The 18,933-nt window shown below is 40.2% G+C and overlaps 1 protein-coding gene across 1 annotated transcript in view; it reads right to left on the bottom strand.

Annotated features, from left to right (window-relative positions):
* The window catches only part of LOC135478261 (neuronal acetylcholine receptor subunit alpha-10-like), a 29,841-nt gene extending 11,575 nt beyond the window's left edge, over positions 1 to 18,266 (bottom strand). Inside the window, exons 1-5 of the mRNA XM_064758534.1 lie at positions 18,232 to 18,266; positions 17,698 to 17,732; positions 8,905 to 9,056; positions 2,393 to 2,437; positions 1,383 to 1,492 (exon numbers count right to left, since the gene is read on the bottom strand). Of these exons, the coding sequence (XP_064614604.1) occupies positions 1,383 to 1,492; positions 2,393 to 2,437; positions 8,905 to 9,056; positions 17,698 to 17,732; positions 18,232 to 18,266 (377 nt within the window). The remainder of the gene's footprint in view (positions 1 to 1,382; positions 1,493 to 2,392; positions 2,438 to 8,904; positions 9,057 to 17,697; positions 17,733 to 18,231) is intronic.
* Positions 18,267 to 18,933: the final 667 nt, after the last annotated feature.

Raw genomic sequence — 18,933 nt, 5'->3', positions numbered from 1 at the left:
TCTTGGTCGCCAACTTGTTGTTTAATTCATCTCCGTGTGCACAAGAGCGCAATGCGAACCAAAACCTTTGGGTAATCAGCAGATCAGTCAAGAACACAGTCTGGAATCAATCCGGTATAAAAACAGTTACAGATATGAAATTCTAGCTTCAGTATTTAATACAAATCAGTTCACTTCACAGCGCTGAAGATAAAAAAATGACAAGGAATTAATTTACACCCTCTGGCGTGTTGTTCGGTTTTTAATCACAACTCACTAATTTAACTACAACCTGATCAACTGTAAACTTTTCAGTCGGTTATAAATAGTGGAGTATATTTAAGTATAAGTAAACATACCGCGGCACTTTTGGCTAATGTCGTGCTTGTCGGCTCACTTGTCGCACTTATTTTTGGCTGAGGATTTGAAGGACAAAAACAGAGAAAAGAAAAAAACAACTTATGATTAAGCTTGGATAAAATGCTGCCGGGACCATCAATCGAAAAACTGTAAGCCTGTTGTTTGATTAGATACGCGTGGATAAATACAAGTGGGTGGACCGCGCCCAGAAGCATGTACATATAGCTCTTCAATGAAGAATACTTTCTGCTTTGGTTGGATTTTAATGTCACAGCGATTTCGGTCGTATAGGAACGGTATCGTCAAAATGTCTGTAATATCGCGATAATTTCGGTCATATCGCGATGGTTTTTGGTCTCATCTCAGTTACTTTTCACGATGGCTTCCTCATACATTTTAGGTCAGAAAACTTTTCGGGGAGTGGTTAGGTTTTGAAATGCAAATAGAATGATCTGACCATGTTTTTCCACTGATCAAACTTTATGTTTCAGCATACATGTTACGTAGATTATATGATATTTTTTGAAAGATTTTATTAAATTATTTCTTGGGTCACAAACTACGTATCCCTTTACAAGATGGTTAGTCATCTGGAGAGCAGATTTAAGGTCAACAATAGAGATTTATTGAGTTCTGACTTTGTTATACTTTGCCTTGCTATAGGCCAACTACAGCGAAAAAAAGATAGAAAATTTCAAAGTTATTTTTTCATGGCAGAAAAAAACGCTTCGTGTACCAAATTATTTTGGATCTAAAAAGCACATTCACATAGCCTTTGGTTGTTACAGATCGATGATCGATTTTTGTTCATTTATTTGACTTAATACGCTAGCAAACTGCATACAAACCTCGATAAGAATAATTATTATTAGAGACAACACCCGTCGCATACACACAAAGCAAAAAAAAAAACAAATTAAAAAAAAAAACAGGTGATATATTTCTCAGTTTGTGGACGGCAATTTGGCGAAAGGACGTGTTGAACTCATAACTCCATTGGTGAAAAACAATAGATCCCATTGATATAACGTATGTGTCCTTACTTGTTATACAGCAGTATATCAGGTTTCCAGACTTCTTGAAATGGTAAGCGGATGACTTCTATGTTACCATATTTTTCAGGAACCCATCGCAACTTGTAATCGATCCAACCCTATGACAGAAAAAGTCAGTGGTAATAAGATATCTCCAAAAGTTACTCCCGCGGATATGTTTTTCCACGTCAGTGCCCATGTTAGCAGGTGAATGAAACCAGATTTAAGAAATGAAATTCGCAATTTCCCAACTAAAAAATCTAAGTAGCGAAGGAAGCAAAAGCTGCATTTGCATGCTAGAGAGAAGAATTAAACTCGACATATACGAAAGCTTAACATTCAATTCAACTCAACTCGGGTCATGCGTTCGGTCGTAATGGCTCGTGTACGCGAAATAACGAACTACACTCCAGGCCGATCAGTCTTCAAGTCGCACAGCCATCAGCGACTGGAACCAGTTCCGTGCAACCAACTGAGTTGAGTGGCGCCTTAAGCTTTCGTGTATGCAGAGCTTAAGATAGAAAATCTCCAACTACAACGCACATGAAAAGCTCTCAGTGGTAAAGGTTTGAATAATTATGGTTTAAAACCAAACAGACAGTATTTCAGCCATATCGTGGCGATGGTATTGAAGATTTGTAAGAAAAAGCGCTTTCAAAAGTAATAAAAAAAATCAAAATAACTGCTTATTTATTTGATTGCTTCGGGAAATGCTTGTCTTCAAGGGCTATTTCCCGTAACTTTGTAGCCAAGCCAACTCAAATTGCATAATAAACACAAGGCTGAAACACCAGGCAGGACAGTCAATGCGGCTACAGGTCACTAAAATTGGGCTGGTCTTAACAGTGAGCAATCAAAATATCTTAAGGTTCCTTCAACTTGTTGTCATTATATTATGATCTATAGAAAGGTCAAACCGCACCTATCTGTCAATGAAATGTCAACAATATCAATTTTAACTTCGCCATGAGAGGCAGTCTCTGGGACCAGAAAATGAAGGTGAAACATTAAAGACTTACCTGATTTATCCAGCAGTTTGTTGTTATAATCTGGTTTTTCTCGTCCTAAAAGCAGCAAAACAAACTTTTAGGGTTACATGTTAAAAGTTATACAAGAATCACCGATAAGAACAAGGGGCAGAAGCAATATTGATTTATTTTATTTGATTGGTGTTTTACGCCGACCTCAAGAATATTTCACTTATACGGAGACGGACAGCTTTATGATGGGAGGAAACCGGATAGAGCCCGGCGGAAAACCACTACCATCCGCAGGTTGATGCAACACGTTCCCACGGTATGGCCGGACAGGAAGAGAGCAGGAGCTGGACTTGAACTCATAGCGACAGTATTGGTGAGAGGCTTCTTGGTCATTGGGCCGCGCTGGTCCCAGAAGCAACAGAACCAAACTAAAAAGTATCCAAATTGTATTGTACTGAGCCACAAAAATCAAATGCAGTTTGTTTTTTTTATTATAAAGGGATATGCTTATGACAACAGCTTATAGGGCTGGGCATCATAAGCTATTCTACGGATTTATCATTAGAGAAAGTCGGAGTACCTGACTAACCGCCTGACTTAAAGCCGCAGAGGAGAGTTTCATTCGAGTTTGCAGTCGCATTAGCCAAGAATCGATCGGAGTCGTCGAGAATAATCGGAAAAGATTCATCTGAGTCACGGTTTAATTCACATTTAAGCAACAATATTATAACCAAACAAACACTGTACCAGAACTTTATTTATGACCAATCAAAAATAAGATACATATAAGTGGAATGATCCGTTCTTCAATTCGGAAAAAGCAGAGTTTGTGAAACCAGATATCCTGAACATCCATTTTTAATGGAGCTGTGCACATGACTGTGGTTGGGTTTTTTGGTACGAATACTTTATCCAGTACACGGATAACATGATGAGCCCCCATAATTAGTAAAGGAAATTTTTAATCCTCCATTTTTTGTGACAAGAAAACAAATTTCTTGCAAGTAGTTTAACTTGAGAGGATAATGGATTCTTTGTATTGAGGTAAAAGGGTAGTCTCTGGGAGAGAAAAAAAGTTTGGTACATGCATAGTTAAAAAGTTAAAGACAAATAAAGTTGTTGTTTTTTTTTACTCTAATCTATCTTTTATCAATGAGTTTTATCTACAGCTAAATTTCACTATATTCAAATATTTTGGCTTAGAAATATCCCAACATAAAGAATTCCAAACCTTCCCGGCAATCCAGGCAAAACTATACTAAATGGAATCTCCACACCAAAGGGCGAGACAATGTACAATGCCTCGCTTCCATGCGTTCGTTTTCTTTAGCTATACCCTGACATTCAAGGCAAAACTTCTGGCGTTGGCGAAACAAAATAACATTGCTGGGCATCCAAGTCGCTGTGACAGACGTACCCTTTCCCACAAACATTACCTACAGTTTGCCGAGACGCATCTGTTCCATAAATATCCAATCAGCAAGCAGAATTTGCATAGCCTAAAACCACGGTTGAATAGTATTCTAAATGTGTCTGAGTCTCGTAAATTACAGCCTCGTGTCCGATTACGGCATTCTGTGGAAATCCCCCCTCACGGCTATTCAGCGTCCCAGAAGCTCATTTCAACTAAACCGCATTCATTGGACTGTTTTCTGCTTTTATCGTACAACATAGGTGATGCTTCGCTGCGGGAAACCGCACGTAATGTCTACCGCCATGATCGCTGCCCGCGCACCGGAAATTGGCGCCTCAATGATAGAGCTGCCGACAGCGGAAGTCTGTGCCAACAAGAAGGGGCTTTGAACCAAGGAGAAGTAAGTCCGAGCGGCAGATCCCAACGTCTGCATGAAAATCACACACAGTTCCCGAGCCGGGCCATTGATCGACCAATCGGGGGACTCTGAATTGTGTGATTACACTCTATCCAGAACTGTCTTCAATCCCATTACACAGGCTAATCGGATATCAGGTTGGAATTCTGAGCATCTCTTTCGCTACTGTAACTTACATCAACTAGCAATAACGAATGGGGGACAAGGTTGGGTGGGGGTGGTATGAGGGGCAGGTGACTTGAGAGAGTTGGGGGCTGCACTGCCAACACTGGACCTGGACAAACTTCATGGGCTAGTCCAAAGTTAAACCAGAACTTTCATTATAATGCATAGGTCTAACGAACGATATAATCTAGTTATTATCTGGTTTGAAAGTGAACGCAGAATAACATCATTCAGAGAGAAACTTTTTTTACAACATATGTTTTTTTTTCAAGTCAAATGCTTGGCATAAGTTCTGTTACTTCTTAAGACAGTGACATAAATGTGTTCTTGCAAAAAACGCTTTTGAGGTTTCGAGGAAATTTAAAGTAAAAAGCTTCCTTTGCATTGTGTGCGTTTAAATTGTTTTCCTTTCTCGGAATCGCTGTCCGCAAAATAATTACATGTCGCTAAGACTTATACGTCAACATTAACAGATTTCACATACTGGAAGAGCGTCTTGGTACAGAGTCGTTAAATCTGTAGGACACGCAAGTTGCGGGTTGAAATATGGCCTTAGTTTTCCCACTTCTAGCTGTTTGTGGGTCCCAATCGACGACGTTGGTGAGACCATTATATGTCCACATTATTTTAAATGAACATTAGACAGTGGTCGAGGGGGTTAGCACGCCAACGCGGCGCAAACACCCAGGAATCTCTCACCAATGCCATCGCTGTGAGTTAAAGTCCAGCTCATGTTGCCTTCCTTCCCGGCCCTACGTTGGAAGGTCTGTCATCAACCTGCGGATGGTCGTGGGTTTCCTCAGGCATAATGCGATATTATCTACACACTGCACATCGTGCCCAGTCGCTATGTCCCTTTGCGTTTACTTATCCTACATGCACTAGTATTGTACACGTTAATTATAAACACTAATTAGAACGACGTAATGCATTTCAGGTCAAAGCTAAGTTTATGGCCCTGTTATTTCCTGTTGCGTAATTTGAGGATATTGACACTTAACGCAATGTAAGTCTATGCAGTCTGTTATTCATTTCTGTGGTTGCAAGTGACACTTTGCAGTTGGAGAAATAGCAACCACAAAGGTGCGTAAAGGAGATAATTCTGGCTTGCATTTCCAAATGCTGACAATTAATCATTTACGGAATTACATTATTTGTAGAGAAATAACGTGGGCTTTATGTTATGAGGCTGCTCAGGTACCTTCAGACATAAAATGGTTTCTAATGTACTCTTCCCTTCATGTATTAGCAGAATATTCTCAAACAAGACATAAATACATCTTATATCTGAATTATGTTTGTGCAACATGAAAAGCGACAACATAGAGAGTGAAACTGGAGAGGAGACGACAGTGTGACCGTTGGCAATTGGTCAGCAGAGCAGTGACAATAGTGCGATAGTTGGCAAATGGTCACTAGAGCAGTGACAACAGCGTAATAGTTGGCAATTGGCCATTAGAGCAGTAACAACAGTGTGATAGATGGCAATTGGTCACTAGATTAATGACAACAGTGTGATAGTAGGCACATGGTCACTAGAGCAGTAATAACAGTGTGATAGTTGGCAATTGGTCACTAGAGCAGTAACAACAGTGTGATAGTTGGCAATTGGTCAGCAGAGCATTGGTAATATTGTGATTGTTGGCAAATGGTTACGAGAGCAGTGACAATAGTGTGATAGTTAAACGGTCTTCACATATGGTGCCAGAAACTGTGGTAACATCATCCAGAACGTAAGACGGGCTGGATTTGATGATCATTGGAGAAGCAGGCGTTTAGTTTAAATGGAAAACAATTTGAACCTGTTAATACGCGATCTTCTGTGAGGTTGCCACAAGCTCGGAGAATTCCGGTTAGTTTCGCTCAACACTCGATCGTCGCCGGATGTCCCAGCCTTTCAATTAAACGTATTGTGACAAGAAAATTGAGTTTTCGGCCTAATTGATGGCGTTAAATAAGGGTTTGTTCTCACTGAGTTCAACCCAAATACTGTGTTTTGTGCCATCTCCATGGGTGACCTTCGCTCTGCGTTTACAACTGAATGACGCATTAGTGTAGTATCGACCAGATAATTTGGAACCGATCTCACTGTGGATTCCATTGGGCAACGTGCTAATTCGGACAAGTATGTGTCTGCATGAAAATTCAAACCAGTAGCATGATCCTTATATTTTTGCATCAAATAATACTGGTACCTCTTTCATTCATGGTATCGTTTTATAATGGTTTTTTTTAGACCGCGGAGAACGTGGACTAAGGAGCCAGTATATGTAATATTTTAGGGATACAATGAAGAACGTCCGGCTATATCTCGAAAATGGTTCATCTATCTGCTTGAACACCATATTGGGCTCATATTCCAATTTAGAATTACATTTGTACGCTAGCAACGCAAAGAAAACGTACACAAAATTTTGAAGAAAAAAAAACATTCAAAAAGGAAGAAATGAGCACACTACACGAAGAGTCCAAAGATGGGTTAGTTTCGAAATCCATCACAGTTTTGCAATGCACTGTTTCCATTAGCCGAATGTAACGCTTGGTCGAAACCATGGAACAAGTGTTATCCTGACTGCTTGTAAGATACCTTGGTTATCCTAAATGAACTGTTGAACAACAGAAGATGGAGTCTTGCTGTTGTCATTAAAGAATGTTTTCGGGACAAGACTGTGTTTAAAAGTGGAAGTTGATTGATTCCAGGAGTTTGAATAAAAAAAACATGTGATGAGTTTCAGTTGAGCGTGTGAGGAGGTCGGTTCAGTGATTTCAAACCTGGAATCAGTGAGACGGTCTGTAAATTGGTTATTTCCCTACTGCAAAAATGAGGATTACTCTGTTCAGGTCCAAGACAAAACAGTCTGGGTGTTAAAAATGTGCTCGTGTACGTTTTTGGTTTAAAAAAATATCGGAGACAAATAGAGATTTCACCAAAGAAATCAGTCACCGCTCAGGAAATCAGTCACTACATAAAATACATACTCATATGTTGTTATGGGAACGCCACCATAACGCCACCGCTGGTTCAAGAGAATAGGTATAGAGTGGGGTGATCCGGAATTCGGAGAACCATTAATAATCCTATGAATTCGGAGTAATCCGGAAAGCCTTTTGTAATCCGGTGTGCCCGGAGTCATCTGGAAAACATGTAGTCATCAGTGGTAATATGGTGTGCCCATAGTCATCCAGAGAGCAACTTAGTAAAGCAGACTGCTCTTAGAAATCCCGTGCGTCCGGCGTAATCAGGAAAGCCTGTTGTAATCTGGAGCGCTCGAAATCATCCAAAGAACCCATGGTCATCCGGTGTGCCCGTGGAAATATGGTGTGCCCATAGTCATCCAGAGAGCCCTTTGTAAACCAGAGTGCCTTATTGATCCGGTGTGCCCGTAGTAATCCAAAAGGCCCAGGGTAATCCAGTGTGCCCATAGTAATTCGTTGTGCCAGTAGTAATCTGGGGCATCCGATTGTAAACCAGAGTGCTCTATTAATCATGTGTCTTTGGAATAATCAGGAAGCCTGTTGTAACCCAAAATGCCCGGAGTCATCTGGAGAGCACGTAGTTATCCAGAGTGCCCATAGTAATCTGGGAGATCCAGTAGTAATCTGGGAGATCCATTAGTAATCCGGTTCCCGTAGAAATCTTGCATGCTCAGAGTCATCCAAGGCATCCAGTGTATTCGGGAGTGGCCAATGTCATCCGGGGAGCCTGCATTAATCCGGAGTGTCCACAGCAATCGGCAGTGCCCGGTGTAATCTAGAGGACACATGGTAAACCGGGGTATCCAGTGTAATATGGAGTATCCAGAGCAACCAAGAGTGCCTGTAGGAAATGACCTAACAAACGATCAGGCCTAAAGGCGTAGGGAAAACCATCGAAAGCTGGATTCAGGCTGGTTACGCCTCACAGCACAGAGAAGCTGAAATCACACCGCATACTACGTCTAAAGCGGGTGTTTTCTTGATAACAGAATAGTTTGAGAGAGATAAACTGCCAGTGTTGTTGTTTTCCTTGCACTTCCAAACAGTAGATGTTGCCGTTATTTTTCTAATTTAACTTATGGCGTACTCATATGTATTTGAATTATACACTGATATAAAAATTTGGGTCAACTGACAAAAAAATGTGAGTGATACACTCGATCTGATTCAACTCAGGAAAAGTCATATGGCCAGATCAAATGAGTCATGAAAGAAAGAGCTTTCTGACTAACCAAGTAAGTCGACAATAATCAGGACTCAGCTGAACTGGTAATATGGCTTAATTTTAAAGCTCAGATTTTCTCTCAGCGTACGACGTCGACGATCATTATCTTAGGAGAACCGCATAGATCCCAGGAGTGACCCACACCCATCGACAAGTTGCTGGCAGACCTTTCCACAGCGATCTCATTGGTGAGGTGCTCCTGGGCCATTGCTCCGATTAAGCAGGCTAATCACTCGACCACAGAGGCCTTTTGACTGTTAAGACTTCCTTTGTTATTGCAACTCATGACTTGTGGTTTAACACCTTCTGAAAATGTAAGCCGGTACTTTATCATAAATTGCCTTAAAACTTACCACGTCTATAATCTGTGACAAAGCCAAACCAAACGTCACGTTGAGGGCATCCGAATGATTCCTGGAAGGTTTGACTTGTTTCTGGTAACCCTTCATCAAGTCACGAATCAACTTGTACTCGTGTATGTCGCCCTGACTGGATTGAATAAGGGCTGAAACAATAGATAACATGCAACTTGTTTGAAAATAATTGTGCCCTGATTTGCTTGACTGGTGGTTAACAGTCGACTTCGGTTTATCTCCAGTCATATCGACGGTAGCAACTGCTAGTATGTACCTATAGTGCTGCTTCACTCAAATTTTAAGTAAGATGTTCGTCTATGCGGAGACTCAGTTGAGGCACCTAATGTAGAGTTTGAACCATGGTTTGATATAGGCTTGAACGATACTTTAATGGAATTCTAAATAAATAAATTGGTCGATAGCACATGGAGGTAAAAACTACTAATATATACTTCAATTAAGTACGTAACAGCTCTGGTTAAAAATGATGTGATCATGTGATCATCTGGTGATCACGCTATTAGAGTGTAACCATTTCCGGTAGTGCATATGTTGCCATCATGGTGATGAAAGAAAAAAATGCAGAAAAACAAATAGTAAGAAGGACCAAGGATAAACTGGATTTGAACCTTAGATCGATGGATGGTATGTCCTATGGACCTAGTACTAAAACCAGTGAAGTGAAAGAATACATTGATTTCAAATATCGCCGCCTTGGTACTGAACCGTTCGATTTGCCGCTGAAAGTTAACCGACAGTAAGCTTTTATTGTTACAAAGGCACTGGCGCGGCAAGGCGTGGAATCCGCCCCACTTCTAGGTAGAGTGCACCTCAACAAGCAAAACTGACTATAGCTGTGGCTGACACCAAGACTTAATAGGAGAAGAAAACATACAAAAGATGCCAAACTCAGATGAAAGAGCCTGAATTCTTATTTGTAAATATGGTCTTTAACACTGTTATGGGGATTTTTTTGTTTCATGAGAAAAGTGTATTTGAAAATATTTTTGTACGGTGGATAATTGGGACCACAGTTTGGTATATATCGTCTTTGCTCAATAATGCTCTAAATAAGAATGTGATGCTTATGTAATAAATTTATTTGTTTATAGCCAAACACATCCCTTTAATCTGAATTGTGATAATATTTATGATTATGTTAAAAACATAAATATGATCAAATTCATATGAACAAATTTGACAGCTGAAATGACCAAATTCTAGTGCAAATATATTTATTAAACATATGCTACATCCTTTTTTATCACATTATTATTACAATATCTATGAAGATGTGACCCCAAATATATGTACCCAACATATAAAAGTTATTTTTAAGTGTCTTTTTTTTTCATGAAAGAAAAATAAAAAAATATTGAAAACCATATTTTAACTAACTTTTCGCAATCTTTCATCTGAATTTTATGTCATTTTTAGGTTTTCTCGACCTCTAAAGCTAGGCCATGCACCGACGCTAGTCCATATCCATATTAGGGCTGTATAAGTCATTAAGTGCAAAAAAGCGTAGCCAAATCCAGCCAGGCTAAAATATTTTTAGCGCCGGGACGTCGTGGGCTCCTAATGGTTTCAAGTTGTGTTTTGTTTGATTGTGTTTGATCTGGAAGTTACTTCTATCACACTTTTCACACTGGACATCCTAGACCTATACCTCCTTACAAACTGTAAAGACTGTGTATGATTCGTTTTGCTGTGTTAGTTTCCTGATATACATGTTTTTTTTAAATTTACCTAGGGTCATGACGATCAAGGTTCCACACCAGCAGATTAACTGAGTCTCCGACATCTTTGGTCAACACAAGGCCATCTGGGGGAAGTCTGCGAAACATAAAGCAAGTTTTTTGCATAAACAAACATATATCATAAATTATGAAATTTAAGGGCCTCGTCGGACATTCGTATACCACTCGTAAAAGATACAGGGGCGTTGTAAGTTGATAATAAAGACATCTTTCCAATATTTTCAACATAAAATGCCAGATTGCAAAGGTGTGATATGTAAGAATAAGATATAAAGAATAAATAAACCTGGTAACATCTTAGTAATAAGATCCATTTCCAAAGGAACCTACATCACCATTTTCCACAGAAGTAGGTGAAAAGTGATATAGAACAAATAGTGAATGAAGCTGGTAACACTTAGGATAGAAGTAGTCAAACCGTGTGAATGATGCAGAAAATACATTTACAGACGTACACCATAGAGAGTAAAACCAGAGCAGCCACGACAGTGTGATGGCTGACAAATGGTCACACGCAATCGGCGAAGGACAAACTCTTGTCACTCAATCTCAGCCAGGGCTCTATTCCAACTGTTCATGCAACGGCATGCTACAACAGCAGCAATATACACGCCCTCCTCCCCTTCCCCACCCCCACCCCCTAAGGAGCATGGCTAAAGCGGAATGAGGTAAAAAAAAATGCAGTGATATCAATTGCAATTTATTAGACATCACCGGACTAGACTCACCCAAAATGCTGTGTTGTCATCACATTTAACATACACCAAGGCAATGCAAAGAGACTAGGCATCGGGGATGCTTAGTCCACAAGCAGAATCCTGTTTTATGTAAGAATACAGTATAATTAAAGACGTACAGCATAAGGAGTAAAATCAGAGCAGCCACGGCAGTATAATGGCTGACAAATGGTCTCACGCAAACGGTGAAAGACGGCCTCTTGACAATCTACCTCAGCCAGGGCTCTGCTCTCCACGCCCGTAGTTCGTGAATATCTCCCTACTCACCTAAGCATACATGTAATAAACATGAATTCCTATAGATCCCCCGGCCACAGGTCAAGTGGAATGTCTTTAGTACTTGACGCTACCGCGCGTTATGTAACGACTTTGAATGGAAAGAGTCTGCTATTTTCCCACAAATCTTTATTGCTGTTTTCACACAAGTCTTGAAACCTACTTTAATACTGAAACACAAGTAAATGCAAAAAAGAGGACCTCAGTTGGGATAGCAGATAACTGTAAAAGTGAATGGCGGTAGGTGGAGAAAGCTAAATAGATGCTAACGAACTAAGGTTAGCCAACAACCACATCTGCCTGTGCTATTCGTGATGATGGACTTTCAATTGATCGATCTCACATTTCGACGAGATGCCACCGAAGATAACCGAGATGCAGACAGGAGCGGAAAAATCCCCGAAAAGCTGGCGTCCGTCATTTACCAACAGACGGCCCCTACTGACAGCGGCGCGGTCCGGGCTGAAAGATTTCCGAAATTTTGGAAAGTCAGTATCGGAAGTAAGTCGGCTAATTGCTTTGATTTGAGGAAACGTTAGTCCGATTGTTCAAAGGACAGGAAAGGTTCCAAGAATGAAATAAAGCAATGTAGCGAACACAGTGCGCTATGTAGTTGATAACTTGCTAGACATGTGAAACGAATCAACAGGCACGTTAGTTCAATACAATTTTACTCTAACTGCCAATAGCAATGATCTTAACCAGCAAGCCCATCTCAGGTTTACACAGATTTTCACCAAAAATTCCAACAACATAATTTTGATTCACCTGCATGGTATGGAGATGGCATCGCTTGAAATGAATGCAACAGGTGCGTATAGACATGGTGTTGCTTGACATGGACACGTTTGATATAAGAGATAAGTATAGAGATGGCGTTGCTTGGCATGCACAGGTTTGATATAAGAGATGAGGACAGAGATAAGGTGTTACTTGACATGGACACGTTTGATATAAGAGATAAATATAGAGATGGCGTTGCTTGGCATGCACAGGTTTGATATAAGAGATGAGTACAGAGATAAGGTGTTAATTGACATGGACACGTTTGATATAAGAGATAAGTACAGAGATGGCGTTGCTTGGCATGCACAGGTTTGATATAAGAGATGAGTACAGAGATGGAGTGTTGTTTGGCATGCGCAGGTTCAGTATAAGAGGTGCTTATAGACATGGTGTGTTTGACATGCACATATTTTACATACGAGATGAGAATAGACATGGTGTTGCTTGGCCTGAACAGAAATAAGTATAGAGATGGCGTTGCTTGGCATGGATAGGTTTGATATAAGAGATGAACATAGAGAGGGCGTTGCTTGATATGGGCAGGTTTGATATAAGAGATGAGCATAGAGAGGACTTTGCTTGACATGGACAGGTTTGATATAAGAAAGGAGCATGGAGAGGGCGTTGTTTGACATGGACAGGTTTGATATAAGAGATGAGTATAGAGATGGCGTTTCTTGACATGGACAGGTTTGATGTAAGGGAAACGCAAACACTTCTTCAGTTTAACATATGACGGTATCTCAGTATGACGGTATCTCAGGAAAGACGATACTGGCTAAAGCACAAGATAGATATTTAGCAATAGCCTGAGTTCATCCATATTATATTATCCAGTAACCGGACGTCCTATCTACAATTCGTATCCACGTGTTGCTCTTGCTGACAGACCGGAACTATTTTCATTTTGAGCGAGGCGCCGATCCTGGACCACCCTGGACTGCGCAGTGTAAGACATCTGCGATTTACACCCGTCGTGTTGCCATCGCGGGCAAGATATCGTGGCCACGCCTAGCCCGCGAACGATGGCTGGATACAGTCCCTAAATCAGTGCTTGTTTAATAAAACATGTTTCTCCCTTGATGCAACGTACATAATTGACGATTAAAGGCACCTTTCTCATCATGAATGGAAACCGCTACATGCAGATATCATGTCGGCGTTTATAAAATTGGAAATTCTGATCACTGAACTAAAGATGTGCATGTGGTTTGAATTTAGTGGTGATACAAACTAAACAAGGGTCTTGCGATTCCTGAAAATCAAGTTTACTTTTAAAGCTCAAACGTTCAATGAATACAAAATTAACGACAATGGTTGCATTTACGTGGAAACTTTTTACCTTGTCATTATGCAAAAGATTATTTCCCTTGGGGAGATTACGATGAAATTGACATTATATTTTGCTGGCCGCAAGCATTCAATTACATTATAATAAGATTAGGGAGAGATTAAGAAAGAAATACACTTTCTGTCTGCAAATGAAGTTTAGAAAGAAATTTAAGAAACAATGTATTTTTTGTCGTCACATCATGAAATAACCTTTATGTAACGTCACCATGTATTTTTCTTTCCTCACGTGAATTATGTCGTCCAGCTAATTCATAGTGGTGCCATGTAAATGGCTCAATTTCCGCCTCTGATGACGCTTTTATCTTGGAAGGGAATAGAACAAAGATACCATAAAACGCCACACATATACGGTATATCGGGACTGACCATCATACGCAACACCCATACCGTATACTGGTATTCGACATGGAAGTAAGGCGGAACTGTGATACTACTTCCCATTATGTCACACCACAAAAGTGAAATATGGCGACAATCACAACACTGCATGTGTGGCCAGTATACTGACACTAGGCATGGTAATTCACAAAGGCAGTGCGCTGACGCCAAGCATAAGGTTGCAAACAGGTAAAGAATACGTGTACACCGAATTGGCACAGAAAGATTCCCTTCACGAACGAACCTTGCTTTTCGGTAAAGCCCTTCCCTAATTTTAGCATTTATGAGGATCTTTCAGTGTAGGGAAAGTCACCTGTTTTAACCAAAGAAAATAAAAAGGTATCAACAAAGCTGTGGTGTCTACCCGTTAAAACTTATAGACGTTTATATACACATGTTGGTTTGCCAGACCTTGTTAGAATGAATGGCCAGAAGGATAAAATTAGTACAGAGTAAATCTTTGTTTTGTCTCATTCGCAAAACATGAATTAACCATTTGTATGTTGCGACGCAATGTGCTATATGGCCTGAAGCAGACACTCTGTGTATACGTATATTCCCTGGAGAGACATAAGAACTCTTAAAGTACGAGGAACAGATGACTTTCAATCACACGCCTCAAGCATCGCTTATTTTCTCGCTTTTTCTTACATCAACAAATGCTCGCTAGGCAGCCAAGAGATGTTTCACACCGACAACTTTGATTTATTTTCTCAAGCCGAAGCAAGCATTGAGTTACTTTGATGCTTTGTCCACCTGGTGGAACCGATGTGTATGGCATATACATGTAGCAAAGAGAGTTTCCTTTTATCTTGTATATTCAAGTCCTACCCGCTATCCAACTTCGAATTTTTAAGTAAACTCATTTCAACTGGGAAGTATACTACTGAGCTAATAACATGTGAAAAAGGTATTGCCGAATTTCCGGTTCACTGGAAATGTACCGGACAGGGATGTTCGAGGTCAAGTAATTTGTGATTTAGCGTTGGAGAGTAATCTACTTTATGTATAGCAGCCTATTCTTTTCTTTACGTTATCGTCGGTGAGTTGCGTTGGCTCTCCAGTCCTGGCCCCGGGATCACGAAGCAATCAGATACTTAAGTGAAAAATTCAGATCTCTTTAAAATTATTATTCCTTATATTACAAGGTCAGAGTATTGCTCCACAGCATAGTTCGGCGTAAATTGTCCACTCCAAATTTAACTAAGCACTTGTAACTGCCACAGCCTTAACTAAGGATCTGTTTCTTTGGATCGTAAAATTTTGATGTTTCAGAGATCACAGGTTTCTTCCGTCTGCAACAGCAATGATGCAATTGTTTTGCATTTTAAGTTCACCGTCGGCTAAGAATCCCATTTCCCCTCATTCCTTTGAAAATAGGATGGAAGTGCACCCTTGTATCAGATGCCCCTTAGTTATGAGCATGATGAGGTCAAGATGACATTTCGTCACACCAATTTAGTAGAATTGTATCACGTACAAGAACAGATTTAATTTGAACTTTCTGAAATCTTTTTAATATAACGAACTGTGATGGAAGCGGTAAGAATCAGTGTGTGACGATCTCAGAATCATGAGGCTATAGGAGGGTTTATCATACAGAAACTCTGCTGGTGAAAGTTTGTAACGTTGATCTCATGACCTAAATAGGAAAAAACCACCAAAACAAACGACCATGGAGGCCATTAAATGGCCAGTAGTAACATTACAGCATTTTCTGCTCAAGCCAGGGTGTTAGGGGGTGTCTACGATGATACCTTTTAACCATTTACACGATCAGTTAGAATAAAACCCTAGCATACGTGAACTGACAAGAAACTGTATTTCGTTTCATGTGACACACTCTCTATACTGTAGTCTTTTGCATTACCAAGGCTTTGTTATATTTGGCCTTTAAAAGAGGATCTTGGGAATCATGGTTTCGCTTTGTTTCAAGCGCGAGGGTAGGAATGCAAACGGCATCACTCTCACTGACATTGAAGTACCATTGAAAATAGAAGGAACAATAATTTCGTTATTTGAGGTTTACACTTTGTGGGTACAGCACAAATTCCAAAAATAAAGTTTTTGGAACAGCGTTTCAGATTTCGCTATGCGCTGGCACACAGTGTAAGAATTGTCATGACGCAAACTGCGTGTCCCTTACGCCAATGAAAATAAGAAAGCAACAGCGTCAACGAGAGCGTGTATCATGTTTCTACTTTTATAAGGCATACTCCACAGAAGAAAACATTTCGCTACACTGCCTGGTTGGCATTATACAGCCAGAAGCTGCCTGAACGTGGCCCAAGAAGACCGTAAAATTGTCTTGTTTAATGAACTTTGTTTGCTGTAGTGGTTGTCAAGTGAGCGTAAATCAAGCGCTATTGAAGGCAGAACGGCGAGAAAGTCGCAGAGGTTACATCTGACCGGTGCCTAGATTTATGGTTATAATGTTATCTTGATGCAGAGTGGAGCTAGTGCTTTATTTATATGCAAGACATATGCCATATTAGTCAAACTTTAACTGAAAAAAATATTATCTGATTTATTCGAATTTATGGACAAAAACATTCTTTGATTGAGGTTTGTGTCAATCATTATTTTGAAGAAGGTTTTGCTTGGAACTGGTTTATATTGTTATTCTGCTTGAACCGTTGTGCGGTGTTATAGCTGGTGAATGTAATATAAAGCCCGTGGCGGATAACCATCTTGAGTCAGCAAGGCATTCACAGGAAACAGGAAAGAAGAAAAAAGAACACTTTCACGCCAATTAGTGCATACGACGTGTTTCGTTTTGTGAGCAGCGTGCTTTATTGAAAGCAGATTCGCGCTACATTGCCGCATTGAATTATGCAAGAACAGATTTAACGTTGACCAAACAAATCCATAAAATTTTCCAGTTTTAATTGACTCTTGAATCGTAAATCACGCTTTATTGGCAACAGCTTCGCCAGAACGCCAGGGATCTGATGGCTAACCGGTGCCTGTGTCAGTGGTTACCGAAATCATCGTCTGTGGTACAAATCCCGAAGATCAAATATTACTCTTCATTACCTATGTGACATGTATTTTCCAGACTGTTGTTTAATTGGCAGCAATTTTTGATATCTGTTCTTTTAACGAACTTTTTTCTGGTCCTTTAATAAATATTGCCAAAACCTAAATTTGCAGATAAATATCTTTAACATTTCTGTTTTTCGTAAATAACACTGCAGAATCTATTACATTTCTCTTCATTCTGATCAAAGATAAGGAAAGCAAAGTACTGTTGAAAATCAGCGTCTATAACAACTGGTTTATTAAGATTATAACAAATCTGGGAACATTGCTAGTAAATGAAAAGATGCTGGACTCCCGGTGGCTAGTTTCTATCCAGACTGTAAAATGTAACGTCACTTTGTATGTTTCGTGGAAATGAATTCCCGACAGATTTCGTTGAACACAAGGATCAGATAAACTATAGCCATTCTTTGGCAAAGTTTTGTGGTATTTCTTTCTTTGGATAGAGCTAAGTTAACAGCTGCTGGACATGAGCAAACCCTGCAGTAATATTCTTGGCAAAGGGTAAATACACCCTGAGGTATTGGGTCTGAAGTCTCAAAGATGTGACCCTAGCCTTTCCAATGTCGCTTTATTGCAAGACGTGGTAATAATTAAAGGTTCACTAAAACCGTCCTTTAGCTTGACTAGAATGTTGTGCTCTTTGCTCAATCGGGTAGAGTGCCAGTGCTCTCTCGCTGACGCCATTTTGAATGCACCGGAAATAGCGTGCCGGAGAGCAATACATTAACCGCTGTACTCGTTATTTAATAGCCGCAGTCACGTATTTTCAGATTGGTCACAAATGTGGGCCACTACAGCAACTTAAAGCCCAGATCAATCCTTGTGAATGGGCACAATCGGCCACCACTGGGTACTATCCCATTTTTTGCAGGAAATCACGCTAATTATTGAGCCATGACAAATGACTAAATCACCACACAATTTTAAGGACCCCACGTTTAGTTATCACCGAGGGCAATTTAGATGTAGCATCATCGAACTTGACCTACCCGACTTTTTTGGCCAAGCGTTTGAGTACTTCCATCATTCATGAACCACTGTCTATTCTTAGGATAACTCGATAGTATTAACTAAGGGCCTAAAAAGGGCGTGCAGATAACTGATTCCATTGTTTGTAATCTTAAATTAAACCGGAACATGTGCATGGGCGTGAGAAGGGTTGATGTTGATTTATGAATTGTCTAAATTGTATGCCCTAGCTATGCTAAAGGAGAAGAAAATGTAAATATCAAACAAATACCATTGAAAAGAGTATGCATTTCCTCGCAGATGCATGCCATAAACAAAATTCTATCATGTACCTTAAGTTCATAAATTATAAATAAAGTCAGCACTAAAATCCGCTGTGGGCGACTCCATTCCGGCAGAACTCTTCTTCCCAGAAGGTAGCGAACGGTACAGTTCGTTTTCCGCTTGACTATGGGGAAACCGGGATGTTGGACGTAGGTTCTGAGTTTACACAAGCCGGCAGTTTTAGCGACTCTCGTTGGCTGAGAGACAAACACACTCCCAGCATAAATTACAGGGTGTTAAAGATGGAGGACGCGATGGACTCAACGATTTATGCCAGCTTTGCCGTTTTCAGGCTTTACGTGTATGGCGAGGAAAAATGGCAAAATCAAGCAGCAGGTACCCCCAGACAGAAACAAATGTGCTCTTTTCAGCCTATAGTGTCATTTTTTAAAAGTTTT

The sequence above is a fragment of the Liolophura sinensis genome, chromosome 11 (assembly GCF_032854445.1).
Source record: "Liolophura sinensis isolate JHLJ2023 chromosome 11, CUHK_Ljap_v2, whole genome shotgun sequence".
NCBI lineage: Eukaryota > Metazoa > Mollusca > Polyplacophora > Chitonida > Chitonidae > Liolophura > Liolophura sinensis.
Note: the sequence above shows the minus strand (reverse complement) of the source record. Positions and strands in the feature narration are given on the sequence as shown.